We start from the raw sequence: 23,717 nt of genomic DNA, 5'->3' as shown, positions 1-23,717 counted from the left end.
CGGCTTACAATTTGCAATGGGTAATACCACAGAATACAATAGTATACTGCAGTTTACTGCGGTTTGCCATTTACCATGGTTAATACTATAGTATAGTATGGCACACCATACTTCCATCTGTGTGGGTTTACAGTTTTGACAAATCCATAAATAAAAAAGAGAGTAGGCCTGTCCAGAGTTTTGCCCGTCCAGACAGTCAAAGACAGTGTGTATTTACGGTCGGCTTGGTCAGTAGGGGCCATGTTTGCCGTGGCGCCTCCGTTGGTTATCGTGTCCGCCGCGAGATGAGAGAACTTAGTAAGAGCCCTAACCAGACCGCCAGCATCTAAACCATAAACAAAGTGAACATGAATTAACACACACCCCCAAAAAACACATATGCATACAATTATACAACCAAAATGCTGAGAGAGCAAGTAACAATTACCCTTCATATTCTTCACAAACTCTGTGTGGTCGGCTTGAACTTTATCAACGGAAGAAAGCGTGGCCTCGGCCCGGCTGATGAGGTAATCTGCAGAACAGAGGTGGTCAGGTTTAGGAAAGCATCCCAAAATAATCATTTCTGGGTAAAATTTCGTGGACAAAGTAGACGGGGTCTCATTACCTGGGGAACTGGCACATCGGATATGCAGCGGATCATCAAGTTTGGCCACAGCGTCCTGAATGATGTTCTCAGCCTCAGTGACGGTGGCCTGAAGAAGAGAGAACTGCTCTTCCAACAACTTCTGCTGGAGCTGTTCCTCACGACTCGACTGCAACCACACACCCACAAATACACCAGCACGCCCTTTAAAACTTAGGCCATGCTTCAAAAATACGTGCAAAACATTTGATGTTTTTAATGCTGGTGGTACCTTCTCTTTGAGTTTGCCCTGTAGTTCTCCCAGCTCCCTGATGCTTCTGTCCCGTTCCTGCAGGAGCGATGACTCTTTCAACTGAGCCGCCTGCTTCAGAGACGAGAGTTCAGCATCTTTCTCGCTCACAGAGCGCATTAATCTCTCTTTCTCTGCCTGTAGAGCAGCCATAGAGCTGTTCATCATCTCTCCGGTCTGAAAGAGGAAAGCACAATGACATATTTTGACCAAAATAAAGCATCTTTGTTTACCGAAAGTATTACAGACGTTTGAACCGGTTGAACCTGAAAGATGTGTTTTACCTTCTCAGTGGTCTGCAGTGAAGCTTTGACTCTGTGAATCTCAGAACTTTTCTCCTCGAGCTCTCGTCGCAGTTTATCCATATCAAACTTCTGCTCTTCCATCTGAACACACACACACACACACACACAATATTTAAATCAATCCTTTGACATTTTGCTCCGTTCGTGTAAATAAGGATGTCCGCTTTCTTACCTTCATGTCAGCCTCCTGTCTGACTCTCTCTATCTCAAATGCTAACTGTAGTTTGGTTCGTTCCACTTCCTCTTGAGTCTGCTGTGTGGCCGACAGCATCTTTACAGTATCTGCGCTCTTCACAAGACAAAAATACCACGTTTACACAGTCCATATAGTGCTTGAGACTTTAACGTGATCATATTCATGTAACCATAGTAACCATAGTCATACCTTTCGGAGAAGTTCAGCATGGTTGGCGACCAGTTCGGCGTGTTTCTCCTTCAGTTTATTGTAGCGCATATCTGTTGCTTGGGCTCTCTCTGTGTGTCAGAGAGTCATGGGATTTAGTTTGTGTTTGCGTTTGTTGAATCCGGTGTGTTTGTGTGACTCACTCTCGGCTTCTGTAAACGTGGCCTGCAGGCTCTCGTGCTCAACGCTGCGGTGGTGATATGACTCCAGCTCTATCCGCAGCTGTTCGTTCTCCACTAGCGCTCGCTGTTTCTGCATGCGCTGCTCCTCCAGCTCAGCCTCCAGACTGTTGATCTGTGACTTCAGCTGCGTGATGTACCGCTGAGCCTAAAACACATGAGCAATACGGATTATGTTTATGAATTTACTATTAATAGGTATGCGTTTAGGTAAAATGGTCGTTTTGGTTTCGTTCTGTGAACTACTAACAACATTTCTCCCAAATGCTAAATAAAAATATTGTTTCTGTTTGCATTGATTTGCAAAAAAGTAAACTGGAGAAACAAAAGAAAAGAAAAGATGCCCTGTATTCTTTTAGACCTCAAATACTGCCAAGAAAACAAGTTCGTATTCACTTTGAAGCAACACAACAGTAATATTTGTTTGTGTATTTAGGTTAAGTTCAAAAATTCTTTCTTTTTATGTGATAACCTGGATTTTGATCACAGTTTTTATGTGTCTTGTCATGCTGTCAGTCTTTCACATTACTTTATGTCACTCCTGAGGTTTGATTTTGTTGAAATTCAACAGACACTGGACTGGAATGACCACAATACATCTAGAAATGCTGATGAAATGAAAATTCGGAATGGTCTCTTCATTTTTCCGTAGCTGTTGTAAAAACGTTGTGGTCAGTTGAAGAAAGGAACATGTGGGATGACACGAGGGTGAATACAATTATGAGAGAATTTGTATTTTTGAGTGAACTATTTCTCTAAAGGTTATTTCATGTAAAAACGGTCACACAGACAATCACAGTAAAATCTCAAATCTGCTTTAATCTCATTCCTCTCACCTCTCCTTTGATTTTCTCCAGCTCGGCTTGTAGCAATTCAATTTCTCGCTTCAGACGTTCGATTTGCAGTTCCCTGTGAAGTAGAAAACACACTCTGCTTATTCTTATTAGAACATTTGTACACCAAATATATAAAAACGCATCATTGACAATTCTTCTCAAACACCGTTTTGCAAAATGCAATGCAAATAATGTAATGTTCATATTTGAATGTTTTCCTACCGATCATCAAATCCATTATTGGGTGGTCCGAATGCCTGATCAAATATGTCAGCCTTTAAAATATATGAACGCAGGACATATTAGAGAAGGAGCAACTGTGCATCCATATTAAAAAAAGTGAAAACAAGAATACACACAAATAAGAAAACAATCAGAAAAGTAATATATTCATATAATATATTAACCATATATTTCCCAAAAATGTGAATGGAAAGAAGCCGTTTTTTAACTCTTGACCGTACCATTGGCTGAGAGTTCATGATGGGCGCTGCTTCACTAACATCTATCAGAGGCTCGGGATCATCCTCCTCCTGTTCTTCAGGCTCCTCGTTATCTGGGATGACAACCATGGGTTTAACGTGCTCCGCTAGAGCCGAAGCACGCAGAAAATTTGGCGGAGACTAAAAAAATGAAGAAAAAAGAAACGGTCATTTTGAAAGTTTGAATAACCAGTAAGCTGACTGTGAGTTAAAAACAAAAAATACAAAACCAGATAAAGTGTTTCCTTACGTCAGGCAGTCTGGGGATCTGGATGAGCCTCTTGAAGTACATCATGTCTCGTGCTTTATTCAGGAACGTTTTTAAGCTACAAATAATCATAATCATATATTTAATAAGTAGTATTAAACGTAAAATAGTAAATAACAGATTTTTCTCTTAAAGGGATAGTACACCCAAAAATGAAAATTCTGTCATCATTTACTCACTCTCGAGTTGTCCCAAATCTGTGTACATTTCTTTGTTCTGATGAACACAGAGAAAAATATTTGGAAGAATGCTTATAACCAAACAGATTTTGCCTCCCATCGACTACCATAGTAGGAAAAAAACACAATGGTAGTCAAAAGTGCCCCAGAAGTGTTTGCTGTCCTACATTCTTCAAAATGTCTTTAGTGTTCAACAGAACAAAAAAAAATGATAAAGTACTTTTTCCTACTATGGGAGTCAATGGGGGGCAATATCTGTTTGGTTATAAGCATTCTTCCAAATATCTTTCTCTGTGTTCATCAGAACAGAAATTTATACAGATTTGGAACAACTCGATGGTGACTAAATGATGACAGAATATTCTTTGGGTGAAGTATCCCTTTAATTCTTCAATAACACTACATATACGCCACCTTTTCATTTTAATGTGTGAAACACAGAACAACTCTACACAAAAAAAATCTCAGTGTTAGGTGGAAATCCCTAAATGTACCTGTGGAACTGATCGTGGAAGCGTTCGCGGTGCCCTTGGAGCGTGTCTGCTGGTAAACCTGCCAATTTCAAATGTTACAAATGTAAAGCTGCAATCTGCACAGTTTTTGGGTTAGAAATGAACAAAAACTTTTATTGAGCAAGCAAATGAGAAAAATTTGTTGAAAACTGTCACCGTATCATAACCGTAAGCTTATAATGATTTATAATTTATAATGATTTTATAGGAAATATCAGTTTGACTTTATTTGACTTCAATCCATATAAAAAATACCTGAAGTAACCTGCAATGTTTCAAACAGAGATGGCGATAGAGAGGCTAAAGTTTGCAGCTTTATATACTGTATTATGACTCCTAACAGCAGTGTGAGGATATATAGAGAACTGAGACACCATGGTATGGACTAAATTTGTAAAATGTATTTTTGTCAAGGTTTTATTACTATGTTTTTTGTATGTCTGTTTTTCTCGATTGTAATTTAAAGATCGAGTAATGTCGTCTTTACACAGCAAAGGCGGCACAGAAACCGAATCTGTAGCGGCTTAAAACCACGAAAATGAGTATTTACACAGAGCGTTAATGCAGCTCTAAAGCGGCATAAATGCATTTACACAGGAATTAAAATAATGCGAAATAATGCTGAACATAACCACAAAAACACAGAGCGTTAATGCAGCTCTAAAGCGGCATAAATGCATTTACACAGGAATTAAAATAATGCGAAATAATGCTGAACATAACCACAAAAGCACAGTTCTAACAATATGCTGATGAAATAATATCTTAAATTAAACAATATAAACTCAAAAAATATATATACTGACACGAATAATAACAATGCATACTTTAGGATAAAAGCAATAATAGGCTATAAATGCAACATTTTAAATGATTTTCCTAGCTAACAAACACTCTCGGGCATCTCACCGCATATTGAAAGACGCCAAAAGTTGTTTTAAAGAGCCACAAAGTCACTGTCGACCAGGTAAATAAACAGTTCCGATGTTACAGCAAATGTTACCAGATCGTTTTCGTGTATGAAATACTGTCCTCAATGAGATGCGTCTGGAAATATAACGACAAAATCCTGCATTTCAATCCTAGCCCGACAAGACCCAAATAATTTACGCTCCTAGGGCCGGGCATCTGTGCACAAGCGCACTTTACGATCTGGACCGAAGCACACTTACAGTACATTATTATGATGCGAGTGTTTTGAGGTAAACGGTAAGAAAAGCACACACTCTCTCATCACAACACAATGTTAAGTTTGTGATTTATTAAGTGTTCGACTTCATGCGTGTGTTGCGGAGATCCATCTGCTTAAGTAACACGAGAGCTTTTCAAATAACTCTGCGACACTGCATAATGTCCGACAAACCTAATATTTGAAGCAGTTTGAGACGCACAGTAAAACATGTCTGCATGTGATCGTGTCACACGTACCGGAAGTTTTTTTCCACGAAGGAGAGGAGCTTAAGGAGGAATTTAAACAATGTCATGAGTTCAAATAAAAAAATCTGCATGCCGGGCCTGAGTCACAAACAGTCATACTCCAAACATTTTTTTAAATTAACTTTAAAAAGAAACGAAACGAAATAAATGTAATTTGCCATTAAAAACTAATCTAAACTATTTTAATGGCTGAAAACGGTCTCAAAATTTACATCCTGCATTCAAACTGTGCCACAGCCTGCCTGAGTAAACAAATATACTCCAAACATTTTTCCTCATTAAATCATTTTATGAAGAAATGAAACGAAAAATTTGTTTGAATTATTTAAAAAAACCTGTGTTGTTATTATTAGCCTAAAACAAATGTGGCTGTGTGTTTTTGGCTTCATCTTCACTCTCTCACTTTCTGCTGACATGACAATGACGTAGTTTAGAGCGGCTTTAATGCGCCTTCATTTACACTAAACCTGAGCTTCATCAGAGTCGCCTTTGATACTAGGGTCTGAGGAGGGTCAGAGGCGGCATATTTTAGATCGGCTTTCGTGCTGCATTGCGTCTTTACACAGAAATTTAATCCGCCACAGAGACGCCTTAACTCGCCTGTGTAAAGACGCCTTAACATGCTATTTCAGGCATTCTGACTTCTTTACACTGTTAAACTTGCTGGCTTCTCATGCTTAACATGGTCAACTTGTTAAAAAACGAGTTGGGCATATGACTTAGTATTTCTGTGCTTGATACACTCCCCCAGCACTTCAACTTGTTTCGGAAAGTTTTTTTTAAGTCTAGATCCCCGTTTCGTAACAGGGACCCTTTTCCTTCTATTGGGCAATTCTCCCGGAAAAGCACGGCAAGGCGAAAGAAATAGCCTGCCCACGCACCAACTGACGAGCGATAGGAAGATCCGTTTATTAAGATTGGCTGTGCTGTGTGCCTGCAGCTCGTTACACTTGCGATAGTGAGAGAAGTTGAGGTGTGTTCGTTTGTTAACGGCATTTCAGTGATGGATGTTATATAAACGGTGGATATAAAGCCGGATTTGGAGATCGTTTGAAACTGATAGATGGAGCGGTCCCAGTGCTATAAAATGCAGGACATGAACTGCACGCGGTAATTCAAACTAAGTCATATGTCTGTGTTTTGTTGGCAATCGGCGCGTACGTGCATAATGTAAAAAACACGAAGGGATTAATGCGATGATGTAATGTGTGCTCGTGCTGTAGTTCCGTCCCCCCTGCCTGCCTCCAGCATCTTTTTCCAGAAATAATCGTTCAGTTGTACCTCTCTTTTATAAATTTTATCAAACTAAATACTTTTCGAATATATAAAGTATGCAATACTACTGTATAGGTATTCAAAATGAATATGAGATTGGCAGAAACTGTGTGTGTTACCTGATCTTTAAACAAATGATTTTGCACATTAGTGGCAAATAATTTGAGGTTGACACGAAAAAAACATAGACACTTACAGGCGTGGAGTTTGAAGAGCAGTTTGACAGTATAGTGATACAGATGACTGCAGTCCTGGATGACCTGGATGAGAGGAGCTAGTTTACACTGACCTGACGTCAGTGTTGAGATTGCAATGGACATATTGAGCTGGCGAAGCACTAAAAACAAAATACAAAACGTAAAATTACTCCCAGACTATCATGCATATGAACAAGCCAGTATTATCCATGAGATGCAAACTGTAATACAAACTTGACTGACGGACCATTATTCATTCTAAAAGCCATAGTTCACCCAAAAGTAAAAATTCTGTAAGCATTTATTCAACATCATGTTGTTCAAAATCTGTATATGACTTTTCTTTCAATATAAGTGACATGAACATGCATACAAATGCACACACATACACAAGAGCTTTGGGGCTAAAACCCTGGTACCGTATCATCAAAATAACTGACTTCAGGCCATTACATTATTGAAAATCAACACAGCTGGGCAGAAACAGGAACATTGTGTGTATCATGTTGAGTGTGCGTTAAATAAAATAAAAAAATCACTGGTCTATTGATTATAACTTGCACAGGATGACAATATTATTTGCTGTAGTAAAAGCTGAATGCCACTCACCTGCTTCTGCTAATCGAAGTTCTGTGTCCATGTAATCAAAGATTTCAACAGTAAGCTGGAACCTGGAGACACAGAAAAACAACTTTCATAAGTTCATGTCTTAACTATAATAAATGGCTTGTAGAAAATAAAGTGCAAAAAAATCTGAAAGATGCATAAAATAATCTATCCCCCTTAATTGGACCATGAGACGTAAAGAAGACAAGTACACAAATTAGGTTTTAGATTTGTTTAAATGGCTTAAAATAATTTGTTTGTAAATGTCATATGTTTTTTATATTTTTTTGTTATTTGTTTTTAGTATTTTTAGTAGGGCTGTCAATAGATAAAAAATGTAATTGTGATTAATCGCACACTTTTCATGCGATTAACTGCGATTAATCGCACATGTAAAGTGAAATTAAACATACACTAGGGCTAGGCGATGTGTTTATAAATATATATTGATAATCGACTTTAAAATCATCGCGATATCCAATAATATCAGGTGTGTTTGACATCATGCAACGTTGCGCAGATGATCAATCTGCAGCTACGGACCGAGGACCTGCCAAGTGCCTGATGCAGCCTTAAGCCCATGTGTTCACCAGACGGTACCGCTGTTGCGTTGCGTTGAGCCGTGTTCCACAGCCAGAAGCTGTCAATCTATACTGGACGTGTCAATACAACCATTTCAAAACGCGCCTAAATAGTTTAAAGGCCTTTATATGAATAAGAGCGTGATTATATAATGTAACTATAGACAATGATGACAGTAAAAACGGATGTTGCGTTAATGGCGTTAAACATTTTTAACGTGTTAAGGTCTTTGTACATACAGTCCGAAATTTTCGTATGCGTTTTTTCGTATTTGGATCTCGTTTGGAAGGTGTCTCTGAATTGTTAAAAAAGGCAACTCAAAATGCTTGACGGATGCGAAAAACGCAGAAAATCGAACGCGGTCCGAATTTTTTCATGACGGACGAAAATATCGAAGGCAGTGTGTAAATGTGATTGACACAACGTGAGGTCGTATTTATTTTTTAACGTGCGGAAATTTCGGACGCAAATTTCGAACTCAATGTGCAATGGGCTTTAATCTGAAAAAAATAATCGCATGCGTTAACGCGTTAACGTTGACAGCCCTAATTTTTAGCAAATGCAATCATGTCTAGAGCACTGTAGCATTTCTAAAATCTACTTCTGTTGAAATATAAGACAAACAAAAACAAACAGAAAAGTAACGTAAGAGATGTAACGTACACGTTATTGATGTCTGTTCCTGCCGTACGCTCCAGGAGTTCATCTGTGACCTCTAAACTGCATGGGATTTCCGAATGCTGCAAAATGAACCCATATAGCAACACATGAATGTCGTGTTCATCCAAAAATGATCCTATTCAAAGCAAGGGTCGCAAAAAATTGACAGCAACCAGTATTTTTGCACTTTTGTGCAATACTAGGATTAAAGGGTAAGTCAATTATGAGCCGGGGCAGACTACAGACAAGTGGGCCTTTAAAGGCAATAAATGCATTGTTCTTTATCAATTTGAAGTCAAGTTATTCATGTGGTTTTCTAATATTAAGTTATGAATTACTACAATTCATGTCAGCTCTGAGTAAACTGAGATATACATGTATACACTGAATAATCAAAGAAAATACTCAGAGAAATGTGTAAAGACAAAGCAGGATTTATAATTTACCTTAGTGTGAAACTCCATTTTGTTGCAGAGGAGCTTGGAATATGAAGAAACCAGCTGTGCATATCCATGTCTGTCTCTGATGTTATTCTGAACACAGAAAGGGATGATCAGTCATTAGTCTTTCTTTATTCAAAAATTCACAAAATAAACTTAAATATTATGTGCTTGCATTAAACAAAATGTCAATTGTTGTTGTCGAGCGGAAAAACCTTGTATCTCCATATTTTATCATTTTCTTCATAAATAATTTTTATTGGTCACCCTCACGTATGTCTGCGGGGTTTGTAAATATTTTTTGTTTTAATCTGACAGCGATAATATACCCTTATTTTAGATGTGAATGTGTACATGCAGCCTGACTTACCCAGAGTAACCCTGTTTCAGCAACGTCGCTGTAGTGTCTCATACAGTCTTGTAAGCTCTGAATGAGAAAAAATGACACACTGAAAGTTTGTTCCAAACAACAAATGCATGCATTCATTCTGGGCGAAAAACTGTATATGGTAGAAGCTAAATAATAATAACATTGCACATAAAACTAAGTTGGTATTGTATTTTAATGACTAAAGATTTGTAAAGTGTTTACAATGTACCAGGTAAATAAAAATGTAAATAAAATCAAAATGACTGTATTTCAATCAACTTATTATTCTGGACAGATATCAATTCTGTGCAATTGTTTAAATGCTCTTAAATCTATGCTAGTCTTTTATTATGGTTATCAACCATAACCCCGCCCCTAAATGGCATTTAAATCGAATAGTGATTGGTCGATATTCATGCAAATCTGACAGACTTTTCCTGTCTAAACAAGTGGAGCAGAAAACCAGACTTAATGCTGATGGTATCTGCATGAAACTGTCCATTTACAATTCACCATGGTTTAAATGACAATGGTTTAAAAAGAACGGGTTTGCTGTTGGTGAAACAGAGAAATACAGATGGTTTACTACAGATAACCTCTGTGACTGGTTGTCTGTTCGGTTTCAAACTTCAATGTATGCAAAAAATGTATAACAAGTCAAGCCAGGAAGCGAAACGTGCTTTGTTGATCGTTGTCAAAATAACAGAACTTCAGGTAGATGTGTATCTCCTGTTAAACAGCCAGTTGAGCCAACTATGAGGAACAAAGTTATATATACGCATATATATATTTTTTGAGAAACAGACCATTATGCAGCTGAATGTACAGTAAAGCAAAAGTATTTTATAGCCTTAAAATATTTATGGCCTGTACATTTTCTTAACTCACTAACAGACTGTTCACTTTGGATCCTAAGTAAAGAAATAAAAATGAGATGTCAAAGGTGAGGGTTTGATAAAAGATAGAAACGAGTGTATTGAAGATTGAAATAAAAGCACGCTTACATTGCGATGGCCATCGCGCAGGACTTTGTGTACTACGTGACAGAACTTCCAGCTGAGGATGGAACTGCTGGGCAGGGGCAGGCCCATGGCGTACGACCAGAAGGTGTACGCCCCCTTCTGTCTGTGAGTCCCCAGAATAATTCCTGAACATGTTGCTGAGGAAAACACCTGACACGTTGCTGAGAATCACATTACATTCTTCCTCAGTTCTCTGTTATTTCACAATTTGTCAAACTGGAGACAAATAATGGCTAGTTCAAACAAAAATAAACAGGACTTCATTGCAAACCAGGTTCTCCATAAACGCTTTTTTTGAAGAAAATGAAAGAAAACTGTAAACAGATTCATTAAGGATACTGCGAGCATGTTTCTCCTTCAGCGGCGTCTCTGAAGAATTGATGGCCTTACTGATACTGCTGAGCTATGGAGAAAACCAAAAGAGAAAAATACTGGGTTATGCCGACCTAAAACTTCACATTTTTTCTTTGCATTATCCCTTGCATCAGAATTAACAAACACATAAGTAAACACACAACAGATAGACACACTCATTCATTGCCTCAATATGCTCCAATGAAGATCTCCAGGACATCAGATTCGTTTAAGAACAGGCATATCAACCTAGAAAACACCATTTTTATGGACCAAAATAGCTAAATTAATAGTAATGATGCTTAAAACCATTTATTACACGGCTCTTTGGAATGCTTGATTCTGATTGGCCAGTCGCGACATTTGCAGGTTCGTTATTCCCAGATAACAACCTCTCAAAACTAATAACACACGGTGACCGGGACGCAACAAATCATTTTGACAGGTTTTTTTGACAAATTAAATATAAATATGTCTTTTAATAACATGTCGTGACATTTGAACGTCGTTTCTTACCTTAAAATCGAAAGTAAACTGCTTTTCCTCGCGGAAGGTCTGCATTCAGTAAAAATGAGCTAATAAAATATTTCAAATTCACATTTCATGTCCAGTTTTTTCTCATGTGGCAAGTAGCCGTTGTTTTCGCGAAATAAGCCCCTCCAGTGTGAAACAAGACCCTTATTTCTGCGATAACTGCCTGTACATTATCCCTTACGTAGTGTATGGTGCTGAAACATTACAAGCTCATTTTAATAACCTTAAACTACATGCCCTTGGGTTCTTTAAACAGATCCTGGCTGGTGTTTAAAATAAGCTTATAGCTTGTACTGGGTGTGTCTTGATGACTCAAGTACACACACAGTAAAAACAGACAGACACAGGGTGTGACATGCTAACTCCTTTGTATTTTCTGTGTCTGCAACATTTGTTTTCAATAAGCAAACCAGATTTATGAAAGGAAACAAGTGAAACTGTTCCCTAACAGCTGCATTCAAATGAATTCTTTAGCTTTTTCAAATTCCAATGATGTAAAAATGTTTGCATACGCAACTTTGCCTAAAAAGTGAGTCCTGTTATATGTAAATCTGGTAAACAAACAGAATGTCAAGAATAACAGTTAAATAAACAATTCAAGCCAAAATGACAAAGTCTCTCGTCATTTATTTTCTTTAGCTCAACACAAAAATCCTTGCATTCTTTGTAATACGTGACGTCATGCGGTTCAGTCACAACAACCAAAGAGATTTGATGCTGTTTGACATAGAGCCATATTTTAAGGTCAAGGTTTTTGTCAGTTTAGGATATATATATATATATATAAATATTAGTGCTGTCAATCGATTAAAAAAATTAATCGGATTAATCACACATTTTCTGTGATTAATCACGATTAATCGCACATAACAATAATATTTTAAAATATACTTTTACATTTTAATAATTTCACATTTAATCTTCAAATTGATGTAGAAACAACATATTTCTTTAACAGCGTCATTTTAGGAATGAAAGAAAACATTTTGATATTAATACTGTAACTGATGTCTCTATTAAATTGATTATTTTAACATTAATTATAGCCATTCAACAATATAATTGAGAGCTATCATGAAATATACAGAAATTGAAGGAAGTTCTCAAACACTTTACAGTCTTTAATGCTAAATTATCAATTAAATGCAGAAGAATTCTCATTAAAGCTACAAAATCACATTGATTTCTTCTTTTATTTTGTTCTTTGATTAACATTAGTGACAGGAGTCATAGCAGCACGTTTAAGATCGCGGCCCCTTTAAGAGCTGTCTCAGTACGCAGATCTAACCGTCACCGCACTCCCATTTTCACAACTCTTTGCATTCATTTAAGATTTTATTTTACACTTTGAAGTCTTGCTTAAGAAAATGCTAGACAAAACGGGCTTTCTGACATAATCTTGTGTGGTTTTATCCATTCAAGCACGAAAGAGAACTTAACACGGATGCGCTGTCTGACAGAGATTCACCGACGCAGCCTTCAGCCCGTGACTGTTTACACCAGACTGGACCTCGCGTTGCGTTTTGCCGCGTCCCACAGTTTAGAAGCTGTCTATCTTCATTGAACGCGTTCAAAGCAACTGTTTAAAATCGCGCTTAAGTGGTTTAAAAGCCTGTACACGTATAAGAGTGTGATTACATAATGTAACGGTAGACAAAAAATGTCAAAACAAACGGATGCTGCGTTAATTGTGTTAAATATTTTTCACGCGTTAATTTGAAAAAATTAATCGCATGCTTTAACGCGTTAACGTTGACAGCCCTAATAAATATATAAACAGGTTTTACTATATTAAAAACTGTTTGAAAGCAGTTTAAACACCAAATTAGAAATTCTTATAAACAAACCCACTGGCCATATCCATGTGTACATATCAGGGCCTGGTCTGGGGGGGCTGAGGGGGCATTGCCCCTCCAGATTTTTCTTGGGCCCCTCCAAAAATATCCAGCTGACAATTAAAATAATTAAAAGTTAATTACTTATTAAATATATACTAAATACGTCTTATTTGTATTATCTGTTAAATAATGATCTGTCAAATTATGCATGCAATGAAGTTTGATTATCTGTCCCACCAGAATATGTTATCGCACCCCCCCAAGTCGAGCCAGCCTAGTACCGGGCCTGGTATATATGGTCAATATACAGTAAAAGCCAAGTTTAATGTCCAACAAGGAATATTTCATCAAACACGATGTGTGAAACGAAATATTTTTCATTTTCTATTGCAGTTCGTCTGGTTGGCAAACAAGCAAACATGCTGTTGTGAGTTTTACAGGGACTTTGATTCTACAATGCTCTTTTATGCAAAGTGTCTTTTATGTCATTCTGGTGAGTATGTTGTCCTAAAATGTGAAAAAATGTAATGTAAATAAAGAATGAAAAAGTGTTTCTGGGTAGTTTACAAATAAACCGTAAATGTATCCTATGGTACGACAGCAAAAACGCTGTAAAAAGCACAAAAACTCATCAAACACCAGTAAAAGCACCTGACACTTCAGCCTTCTCACTGTAAACTATGCTTACCATCTCCTTTGAATTATTTAACAAAGTGCCGTCGTGCTTTCAACTGCTTGGGCTGAGACTCAGTGAACACTGTGTTTTTCAAATGCATTTTATCATGCAAAAGCATTTTTACTGTTACAACGCTCACATACGGAAGCCGAAGGATGCCATACTCATGGATGTAAGAGCGTCTGAATGCAACAGCTGTCAGTCTTTGGCTCATTAACGTGCTGGTGAGATAGTGCTGCTCGGACACAGAACGGCTGGGGGGAGTGAATGAAAGCACGGGGCGGCACAAAGGGCGACTGTGTCGAGAGAAGCCTGTCAGTGAAGCTGAAGAATCGGCCTGGACCGATGCCCAATACTGGCACTAAATCTCAGACAGATGGTCAATGAGTGCACTGCCTACTGGCAAAATCTTATATAGCTTGACGAAAAGAGTAAGAACAGACAGAGCGCATGCACAATTGAACAATTTGTATAGATTTGCATAAGCGTTTAAGTGACAAGTGGAACTACGGGACAAAACTCTATATTTAGATAAACTTGTCCATGTGTGCCGTTTCAAACCGGTTAAGTGACCGATTCAAAACCACGCTGTTAAATAAATAATGTTTCTACTTTATCAGATCCCAAGCTTGGGCCGTCTGTTTTTGCACCGTTGACCTATGAACTTTGACCTCAGGAAATAACAACACACCTACAGAAATGATCATGTAAACCATCCGTCTCAATCGCTCGGTCACTAAATGTGAGAATTCTGCCCTTTCTCAATATCTGTCATAATCTAAATGTAAGGTTTTTAGAAACTGGAGTCTGAACTAAAGAGACAAGTGTGAATGCACAGAAACATTCACCATTCGATTAGATTCTTAGTTGGACCAGTGAAGTGATATTTGCACCCATGCAAGTCAAATCTAAGCCATCAACATGGCTTTAAAACCAAATTAAGCTCTATTCGGACACTAGATGTTTCCTATGGATACATGGGTTTCTATGGGTTAGTTTGTGATTTTACTTCCATCTGAACCTAAAATGTTGGTGTTTTGTTAGCTGAATTACCTACGGTCTCTTGACAAACACCAAGATCATGTGGAAATTCAACTGCTGTTAAATTCCATACCACTCAATTTGTAGCTGCTACACTTCATGGTAATCTGCATCAGCAAAACACCTTTTCATGCATTTTAAAGCTGGATTTATAACCAAAATGATGGAAAAGTATTTTCGAGATCCTTCAGCACCGCTCCAATAAAGCAACCAAACTAACATGTTCTAAAAACGTTAGTGGAATATTTAGAAAACGTTTCCATAACTTAAAGAGAATGTTACCAAAGCGTTTTTAGAATGTTTACCAATGATATATGTAATGCTGATAAAATGCACCTTTAAAAGACCATTTTTGATAACCTTGAGAGAAAAAAAGTTCTAAGAACGTCCCCTGTTAGCTGGGAAGTGGGAGCTGATAAGAACAAAATAAAGAATGAGCACAAAGACATCTAAATGGGCCATTATCAGGTCAGGTACATACATTATTAAATTGTATATTTATTATGTACAATTATTGTATACATGTAAATTATCAAGACTGACTATGTGAGAAAAGGTTTGGGATTACAAACTTACACCATGTAACAATTACTGTTAGAATACATCTTTGTAATCGTAAAAAGTTAAATTCTCTAAGAGCTCCTTCTCAGCTTTGTTTCTCTGTCCGGTTTTATTTCTCGAGTATGCTCTACCAGGGGAAATCGCAACACAATCTACTAAAAATCGGAAAACTACAGCATGTTTACACAGTATACAACTTGAAAAGATCAAGAACAATTCTGAGATGCAGCAAACGCAAAACAACTTCATGTTTCTCATGTGACCCAAGTTAGCAACAAATAATATATCAGATCCAAATCAGTGGCATCACACAAAGCTCTACAAAAACGGACACGTCTACTCTGTTATTTGCTCTATAAACACGTAACACACGACCATACACAGACTCGAGACTGCAAAGCCTCACTCACCCTTCAGGTGATATAAGACACTTGAGTCTTACTGTACCTGCTCATCCCTCGTCTTTACCAGTCGGTCCGTGCGCTTGCTGGTGCCTGTCGGGTACATGTTCAGACTGACGGAGGTGTCAGATGAAGTGTGTCTGTAGTCTGCTCTGTGGTGTCGAACTGTACCAGTTTACTGCTGCTCTTTATCAGCTTAATTCAACAGACTGACGCTATGTGTGGCGGTGAAGGTCAGAGTAAAAAACTAAATAAACACTATAAAACAAAGCACAGCGCTCAAACTACAGACTGAAGGAAGTACACACTTACAAAATTATGAATGAATAATGATGCTTTAGCAGAAAGTTTCTTGCACTCACTTGTGCCGATTTGGCTTCACGAGTTCACAACAGTGTACAACAAAAAGCACCATCTGTCACCATTTATTCACCTTCATGACGTTCAAAACCTGTATATGACTCTTTTCTTCTATGGAAATCAAACGGAGATATTTTGAGAAATGTATTCAATTAATATTCAACAATCATCAATGAGTCAACAAAATAATATTCGAGTTACTCCCCTGCATGTCTCTGACCATTTCTTTATCAAGTTTACTGTAACACTCCCTTTAATCTCACCTCCCACCCCTAACCCTGTTTCTTGCCTTCGTAATCTTCGTTCCCTCTCTCCCACTTGCTTTCCATCCATGGTGTCTTCCTCCCTACCCACCACAACCCTTTACTCATCTCTCAACGTTGAGGAAGCTACTGATAGTCTCTGTACAACCTTAACATCCTGTCTTGACAGTGTCTGCCCTCTTACCTCTTACCACTGCAAGTGCTACACCCTCTTGCCCCTGGCATTCTGAGACTATTCGCGACCATCATGGTATGTGCAGGTATGTGCTCTACAACATCAGGAAAATCAGGCCGTTCCTGTTGGAGCATGCCTCTCATCTGCTAGTCCAAGCTCTGGTCATATCAAGACTGGACTACTGCAATTCTCTACTGGCCGGCCTTCCAACCAATGCAGTCAAGCCTTTGCAAATGATCCAGAATGCAGCTGCACGTCTAGTTTTCAATCAGCCTAAAAGAACCCGTGTAACATCCCTCCTGATTTCACTTCACTGGCTGCCAGTTGCTGTCCAGTTTAAATCGCTGACACTGGCCTTCGGAACGATACCAGCAAATTCGCCCCTTTACCTTAACACACTGCTCCAAGTCTACACTCCCTCCCGTCATCCTCGGTCTGATAATGAGCGACGCCTGGTTGTTCCATCACAGCGAGGCACCAAAAGTGCTTGCAAAAACCTTTACTCATTCGGTTCCCCTGTGGTGGAATGAACTGCCAGCCTCCACCCGAACTGCAGCATCTTCCACCACTTTCAAATAACAACTCAAAAACATACATGTTCCGCATTTATTTGACTAACCAATAACTGTCTATGTCTTGTGTATAAAGCATCCCTCCACCACCCCTTCTCCACGCATACAATCTCTTAGTCTCAAACCGGAGGGGATACTCTGGGTTTGGGCCTAATCCCGAGCGCGGGGTCTGATCCCGGGCTCGGGCCAAATCCCGGACTCGGAGCCCTCCCCTCGGTCACCTTGCCAAATACGCATATCTTTACCTATCCATTATATGTAGTGAACTCGTGAAATGTAGTTATTAGAGAATTTTCTGGGTGAACTATCCTTTTAAATCCATGAAAAACTCAATAAGTAATTCTAGAAGATCACTGATCTCCACATTACATCACAAACACGTTTTTCCAAAAAACAAAAAAAACTAACTTTGAACTATCAAGTTCCCTGTTTCACTTTGTGTACCCCTTTCACATTTTACCTCCTATAATTATGTTACCGAAATAACAAAACAAGTAAGCCACTCCACACGGACAGAAACCTGAGCCACGGATGGCTTTGTCCTTCCTGTTTCAGTGAAAGGGACGTCACAGTATAGCCTGCTGAATGAGAAAGGACAACTCTGTGAAACTGAAGGGCAACACAAGCACACTCTCTATTCTGTCTAATTTTACCTCCTTCACTAACCAGGTTGCAATACCTGTTTCTCTTATTATTCTGGGGAGAAGCACAGATACATGCTTTGTACTTCGAGAAATGAATCGCCATGACATTCAAGACCTACAGTACAACAACTAATCATTTCAACATGATGTGTGATGTTATTTGTTTGTACTACTCCTAGAACTGCACAGACAACGGACACAAAACTCACCCAGCCCCAAGTGCAAATAAAATTGGCTTTGGTGAGCAAAAACAACAGAGTAATGACTCATGGATAGTAAACTTTCTCAGCTATTGTAGGGTAGAAAGTTTATGATGGACCCCAATATGTTCTAAGTGGACATCCAAATGAATGTCCTGTTTCTAAAGCTTCAACTAAAAAGCACTCACAATTTCAGAATTCTGCAACTTTTTACAGGGAAAACGGAAATAAAATATTCTGAGGTTTGTGAAGTGTGTTATGCAAATATTTTAAACACACATAAAAACGGCTTGTTATCAATCTGGCAGGGGGGATTTACTTTGATGGAAACAAAGATCAGAGGAGGACAGTAGTAAAGTATTTTTTACAGATGTGCATTTTTCAAGTATGTGTACTTTAAGTATGTACTTTTACTTGGGAATAAAATACTTCATTACAATAAAACATAATATCATACTTTTCACTTCTCTATGTTGTTTTTTGCCTTTAATACTTAAATACATTAAAATCTTTTACTCAAATATTTCTACTCAAAAAAGTAAAGTAGTAAACATAAGACAGTACTAGATTTTTAATGTACTTAAGAAAAAAAGCACAAAAAAGTATGGCAGTATGCTTTAGAATGTAGTAAAGTAAATTTTGCACAAAGAAAAAACACTCAGATAATGAACAGATATATGCACTTGAGTATTACCAGTGTTTCCCATGCATTGATTTATTCGTGGCGTGATTATGGTTGGTTGAATGGTAAGGTTGAATCTGATTGGCTAAAGAGTACGACAACCCACGTGGGAGGGGTTGCGCTGCCAGGAGAGTCTCAAAAAACATACACACACATCTAAGGCGATTCACACGTGAGTGACGATTTGCACATTCACATAACACGATAAACGTGTACATTTTAAACTTTCGAAATATTTGTGCACAGTTATGTTTACGAAACGTACTTTATGAGAAAATAGTTTTGTTTTACGCACGTGAATTGCTTTTTGTAAATGTATATTTATACTTTGTGCACGTAAATTAGGTTTTATTCATGTGAAACTGTTTACGCATGTGTATCTTGTTTTACGCGTGAATAATTAATGAGACTAAAATCGCTCCATAGGTTAACAATAGGGTTGGGAATCGTTTCAATTTTATCGATTCCGATTCCAATTCTGATTCTGCTTATCGATTCCCAGTTTCGATTACACAGTTGAAGTAAAACATTTAGATATCAACCTGTATGGTCATTTAGCCTGCTTATTGACTTGTTTGCAATATATATATATATATTTATGAGCACCGTTTTGTATATATTTACACATAGAAACACACCTTTTCTGATTTATTACAATTTGTATTATCATATCATAGTTGAACTACATCATGGTTAAACTGCAGTTACTATAATGCAACTATGGTTAATTTGTGATTCCTGTGCTTTAATGCAAATTCTATAGCTAAACTATGCTTACTATAGTAAAAAATATCGATAATTTTCATAAGGGCTTTTATTGAGATATCAGCAGATCATGCAACCGATGTACTTTTCTGAAAATATGCACACAGGAATTGATAAGAGGAATTCAAATTTTAATCTCAAGTATCCGATTCCTATTCCTTTCGATTCCGATCCGATTCCTAGCCTTTCGATTCCGATTCCAAATTGGAATTGATTTTCGATTCCCAACCCTAGTTAACAAGGGTACAGCGCAGAGTGAAGCGCAACATTGATGCACCGAAACAATCAAACATTAATTTACAGAATTTGTTTAGAACAGGATATATATTTTATAATAAATAAGAAAACGAAATAAGCCAGATACAAGTCACAATGTGCAAAATAAATGTGTTTAAGCAAAATGTCAATGGGGAACATATATTCAAAACACAAGTCACAAATAGTAAAATGAATGGACATTTTTCTTAAACATCAACATTCAAATCATGCTTGGGTCAAATATGTACATTTTCATGTTAATTTAAACCAATGGTTGGGTTTGCCCATATTTAACCAAGCCGCTGTTTTAAAGTGTGTTCTTGAAACGTTCTGAGGTCTAATAGCTATTTGAGCAATAGGTGTGTATAATTAACTTGGTAAGCACTGCTATATTAATGGCACGATAATGATTCGAGCAATAGCAATGTGTTAACTTTACATTAGCTCAGCAGTGTACACCCTGTTCTCTCTTATCTGCATCTACGTTCTGAATCAGGGACGTCCTTACATTAGGCCTACATGCATGCGCCTTTGGACACCTGCTTTACACAGAGATAACACAAAGGCCCTGGGTTGCCCGGCAACATAATTCATCAATGCAGGACGACCCAACTCACGTGGGAGATTACGACAAACCGACACAAAACACACAGAGCGCTAAAGTAAACACAACACTATGTGGCATATCTGACCTTGCACTGCCTACAAGTAAAACTTATTTCTGGTGGTTTGTGTATGCATGTAACTTGCTTTCAAAATCAAAACACTAAAGATTGCATTAAGCCATGCAGGTCCAATAGCCTGAATACTTTAACCGGTAGCTTTGGAAAAAGGGGTTTGAAAATGTTAGTATGTAAAACTAAATATAAGCAAAACACAATATTTAGATAAATAAACTAATTGTCACTGTCATACAGGACTGCCTGTGTTCCGACCAAACCCATGATCATTTCAACAAAGATACGTGTTGACAAGCTTACACACCATGGTTGAAAAAACAAGAACCTGCCAAACCAGGCTGCTAGACCGTCAAAACCCTAGAAACACAGACACCTTTAATGATCACATGACTTTTATTGTAACGTCGTAATGAATCATGGTTCCTGTCCTGCAACATTAGCTTAATAGCAAAAGGTAAAAATGACAATTTTTAAAGTAAATGTAATATTATCATAATATTCAAAATTGTCTGTCCCATGACAGACACGAGTATATAAATATAAATATCAGCTCAAAACGGTTTTCAAAATGCAATGCATGTCAACCACAATATAAAACACAGCAGATCCATTAAACACAACACTGTGGCATCATATTTGATTCTCTAAACTTTAGTGAACTATCCCTTTAGAGTCTAAAGGGATAGTTCACCCAAAAATTAGTTATGTCATTCCAGACCTGTATGACTTTCTTCTGCAAAACACAAAAGAAGATATTTGGAAGAATGTTGGCAACCAAACAACATTTGTACCCAATGACTTCCAATGTATTGACAGTAACCACTGAGACATTTCTCAAAATATCTTCTTTTGTGTTCCACAGAAGAAAGAGTCATATACTGATTTTGAATGACAGGAGGGTAAAAAAGGAATTTATTGCATTATTGTACACACTGAACAGATTGAATCCTGAAATAAGGCCTAAAACACTACATAAATATTAAAACAACTCTATATTAATAAACACGGATGGGTTAAAAATGGCATTTCTAAAGGAAACCAAAACCATGTTTTTGTCACGTATTACGATTTAAGGAGATAGTCAAGCCAGTAACTCAATATTTATGCATGTCTTTACAGCACTGTCCATAACAAGCGGGCTTTGTTTATAGTTCACATAGGCCCATTTATCATTCTCTGACAGAATCTATCATATAAACACCACTAGCAGGTATACATAAACATTTTCTCAGGTAAAAGGTAACGTCGACAGGCCGAATTCAACGCTTGCAGCTTTATTATCGTCCGCGCGAGCTCAACTTTCTATCGGCGCAGGTGACGGACAGGTGTAACGAGTTCCCATCTTGACCTTATCCCCACCGAAACCAGTCTAACTTGTCGCTAAACCTCGTTTCCGCAAGAAAGCCAGCAATGGTTGAAGAAATGTCGAATAAAATACAATGAACAATCTTAATAGCCGAAATGCTGTATCAGTGCGCTATTATCGGTTGTGTGTTAGTAAGAGCGGATGCACATCCACAATGATGACCGCGAAATACCTCACAATGTCGCTTAAATCCTGTCGCTGCGAGCGATTCGCGACGGGTTAAACATACCTGCTGTTTCTCAAAATGATCCCTCTCGGCTGCTAGAGTCGTTTCTGACATTCGGGTCTTCATCCTCGACGGCACCTGTCGTATCGAATTCATTTTGTACGCCGTTTCTGTGCGGTTTTAACCGCGGATTGCATACGTGTGGTAGTCCAAGTGTGCGTCGTTTAATAATCCAGTGTGCTGTAAATTCTGAGGGGTTATCAGGGACGTCGAGGACTGGAGACACAGAGGGAACGAACCTGTTCCGAGCCGCGTTACAGCAGCACTGCTGTGGGTGGAGAGAGAGAGAGACTGACCTGTATGTGCGTGTCTCTCGCTCACAGTCAGTCACAGTTAACGATGAAGTGTTGAATCGTCACTCTAGTGCCATTATGCGCTCATCTCCTACTGCATCCAAACGTATGACAATATTCAATATTTTTGTTTGTCTCGAGAATTAAATACACCCTATATAATGCATTGTAGACAATGTACTGTATAGTTTATTTCCTGTTATCTTTTGTATGTTGTGGCATGACAATATTCTCTGATTTGCTGCAATTTGCCGTTTTCAAAATAATACACTAATATAAAAAATTGTAAAATTTTACAAATATTTACTAAATTTTGTAAAATTAATATTCTGTTGCTGTTGGGTTATTAAACAAACAAAACAAAAACAAAATAATATTGTGCGCACACATATTTATTTACATTGATTAAAAGATGGCTGTAAAACAGATTCAGTACATGTCCTTGCTTCTGGAATGGGAACCGAAGAATTTCCCACCTCAAATATTTTCAGTCCCACACACTGAAGTGTCAAAGCTGCAGTGTCTTAACAAACCGCAGGCCTTGTGGTTAACAGAGAGGATGAAGTGCATCTTGGGTTTGCTAATGAAAACTTCACCAGGAATGGATACAAAGACAGAGTCCAATAATGTGAAATGACATTAAGGGGTGTCAACAAGAATCTGTGTGCCTGGTTATGGTTAATGATTCTCAGGTCTCAGATTATACTGTTAGCAGTCTGGTGGGAACGTCCATATCAGGTTCATTAAGTAACCAGCGTGGCAAGGAAAATATGTTTGGATGTACGCGAGCCATTGTGAGCAATCTGCCTGAAGGTGAGAGATGTAATGTTTAAAGGAGTCGGTAAAGGGTAAGAACAGAGTTAAGAATAGAATAGCACCACTGATAAATGTGTCAGAGGTTCTAGTGTTACAGAGAACTGAGAAAAACACCTGACACCTGCACAACACCTGCCAGCGCTGCACATGTGCACAACACAAGCTTAACCAAATCCTCAAAACATCATTTAAAACAGTTAAACAAAAACAATGAAAATATATGCTGTGTTTGAGTTCACATCATTGACAATTTTTGTTGCTGGTGATTAATGATCATAAGCTTAATGTGATTAGTTCTCACTAACTCCCATGTCACACCTTATCGCACAAAAATGCAAACAACTTCAAGCATGCAAAATGACTTTGGATGTGCCGCCTTCCCAA

General features: G+C 38.0%; 1 protein-coding gene across 1 annotated transcript in view; it reads right to left on the bottom strand.

The window, feature by feature from the left end:
• Positions 1 to 22,514, bottom strand: part of hip1rb (huntingtin interacting protein 1 related b) — a 28,111-nt gene extending 5,597 nt beyond the window's left edge. Inside the window, exons 1-21 of the mRNA XM_057323471.1 lie at positions 22,228 to 22,514; positions 10,968 to 11,031; positions 10,611 to 10,753; positions 9,607 to 9,663; positions 9,243 to 9,329; positions 8,800 to 8,876; positions 7,558 to 7,619; positions 6,948 to 7,088; positions 4,022 to 4,079; positions 3,331 to 3,406; positions 3,063 to 3,221; positions 2,821 to 2,873; positions 2,599 to 2,671; positions 1,727 to 1,910; positions 1,566 to 1,654; positions 1,353 to 1,469; positions 1,160 to 1,261; positions 858 to 1,052; positions 608 to 755; positions 428 to 514; positions 218 to 325 (exon numbers count right to left, since the gene is read on the bottom strand). Coding sequence (XP_057179454.1) covers positions 218 to 325; positions 428 to 514; positions 608 to 755; positions 858 to 1,052; positions 1,160 to 1,261; positions 1,353 to 1,469; positions 1,566 to 1,654; positions 1,727 to 1,910; positions 2,599 to 2,671; positions 2,821 to 2,873; positions 3,063 to 3,221; positions 3,331 to 3,406; positions 4,022 to 4,079; positions 6,948 to 7,088; positions 7,558 to 7,619; positions 8,800 to 8,876; positions 9,243 to 9,329; positions 9,607 to 9,663; positions 10,611 to 10,753; positions 10,968 to 11,031; positions 22,228 to 22,320 — 2,173 coding nt within the window. The 5' untranslated portion in view covers positions 22,321 to 22,514. The remainder of the gene's footprint in view (positions 1 to 217; positions 326 to 427; positions 515 to 607; positions 756 to 857; positions 1,053 to 1,159; positions 1,262 to 1,352; positions 1,470 to 1,565; positions 1,655 to 1,726; positions 1,911 to 2,598; positions 2,672 to 2,820; positions 2,874 to 3,062; positions 3,222 to 3,330; positions 3,407 to 4,021; positions 4,080 to 6,947; positions 7,089 to 7,557; positions 7,620 to 8,799; positions 8,877 to 9,242; positions 9,330 to 9,606; positions 9,664 to 10,610; positions 10,754 to 10,967; positions 11,032 to 22,227) is intronic.
• Positions 22,515 to 23,717: the final 1,203 nt, after the last annotated feature.

This window comes from Triplophysa rosa, linkage group LG2 (assembly GCF_024868665.1).
Source record: "Triplophysa rosa linkage group LG2, Trosa_1v2, whole genome shotgun sequence".
Taxonomy (NCBI): domain Eukaryota; kingdom Metazoa; phylum Chordata; class Actinopteri; order Cypriniformes; family Nemacheilidae; genus Triplophysa; species Triplophysa rosa.
The sequence above is the reverse complement of the archived record's forward strand: the minus strand, read 5'-3'. Positions and strand labels throughout refer to the sequence as shown.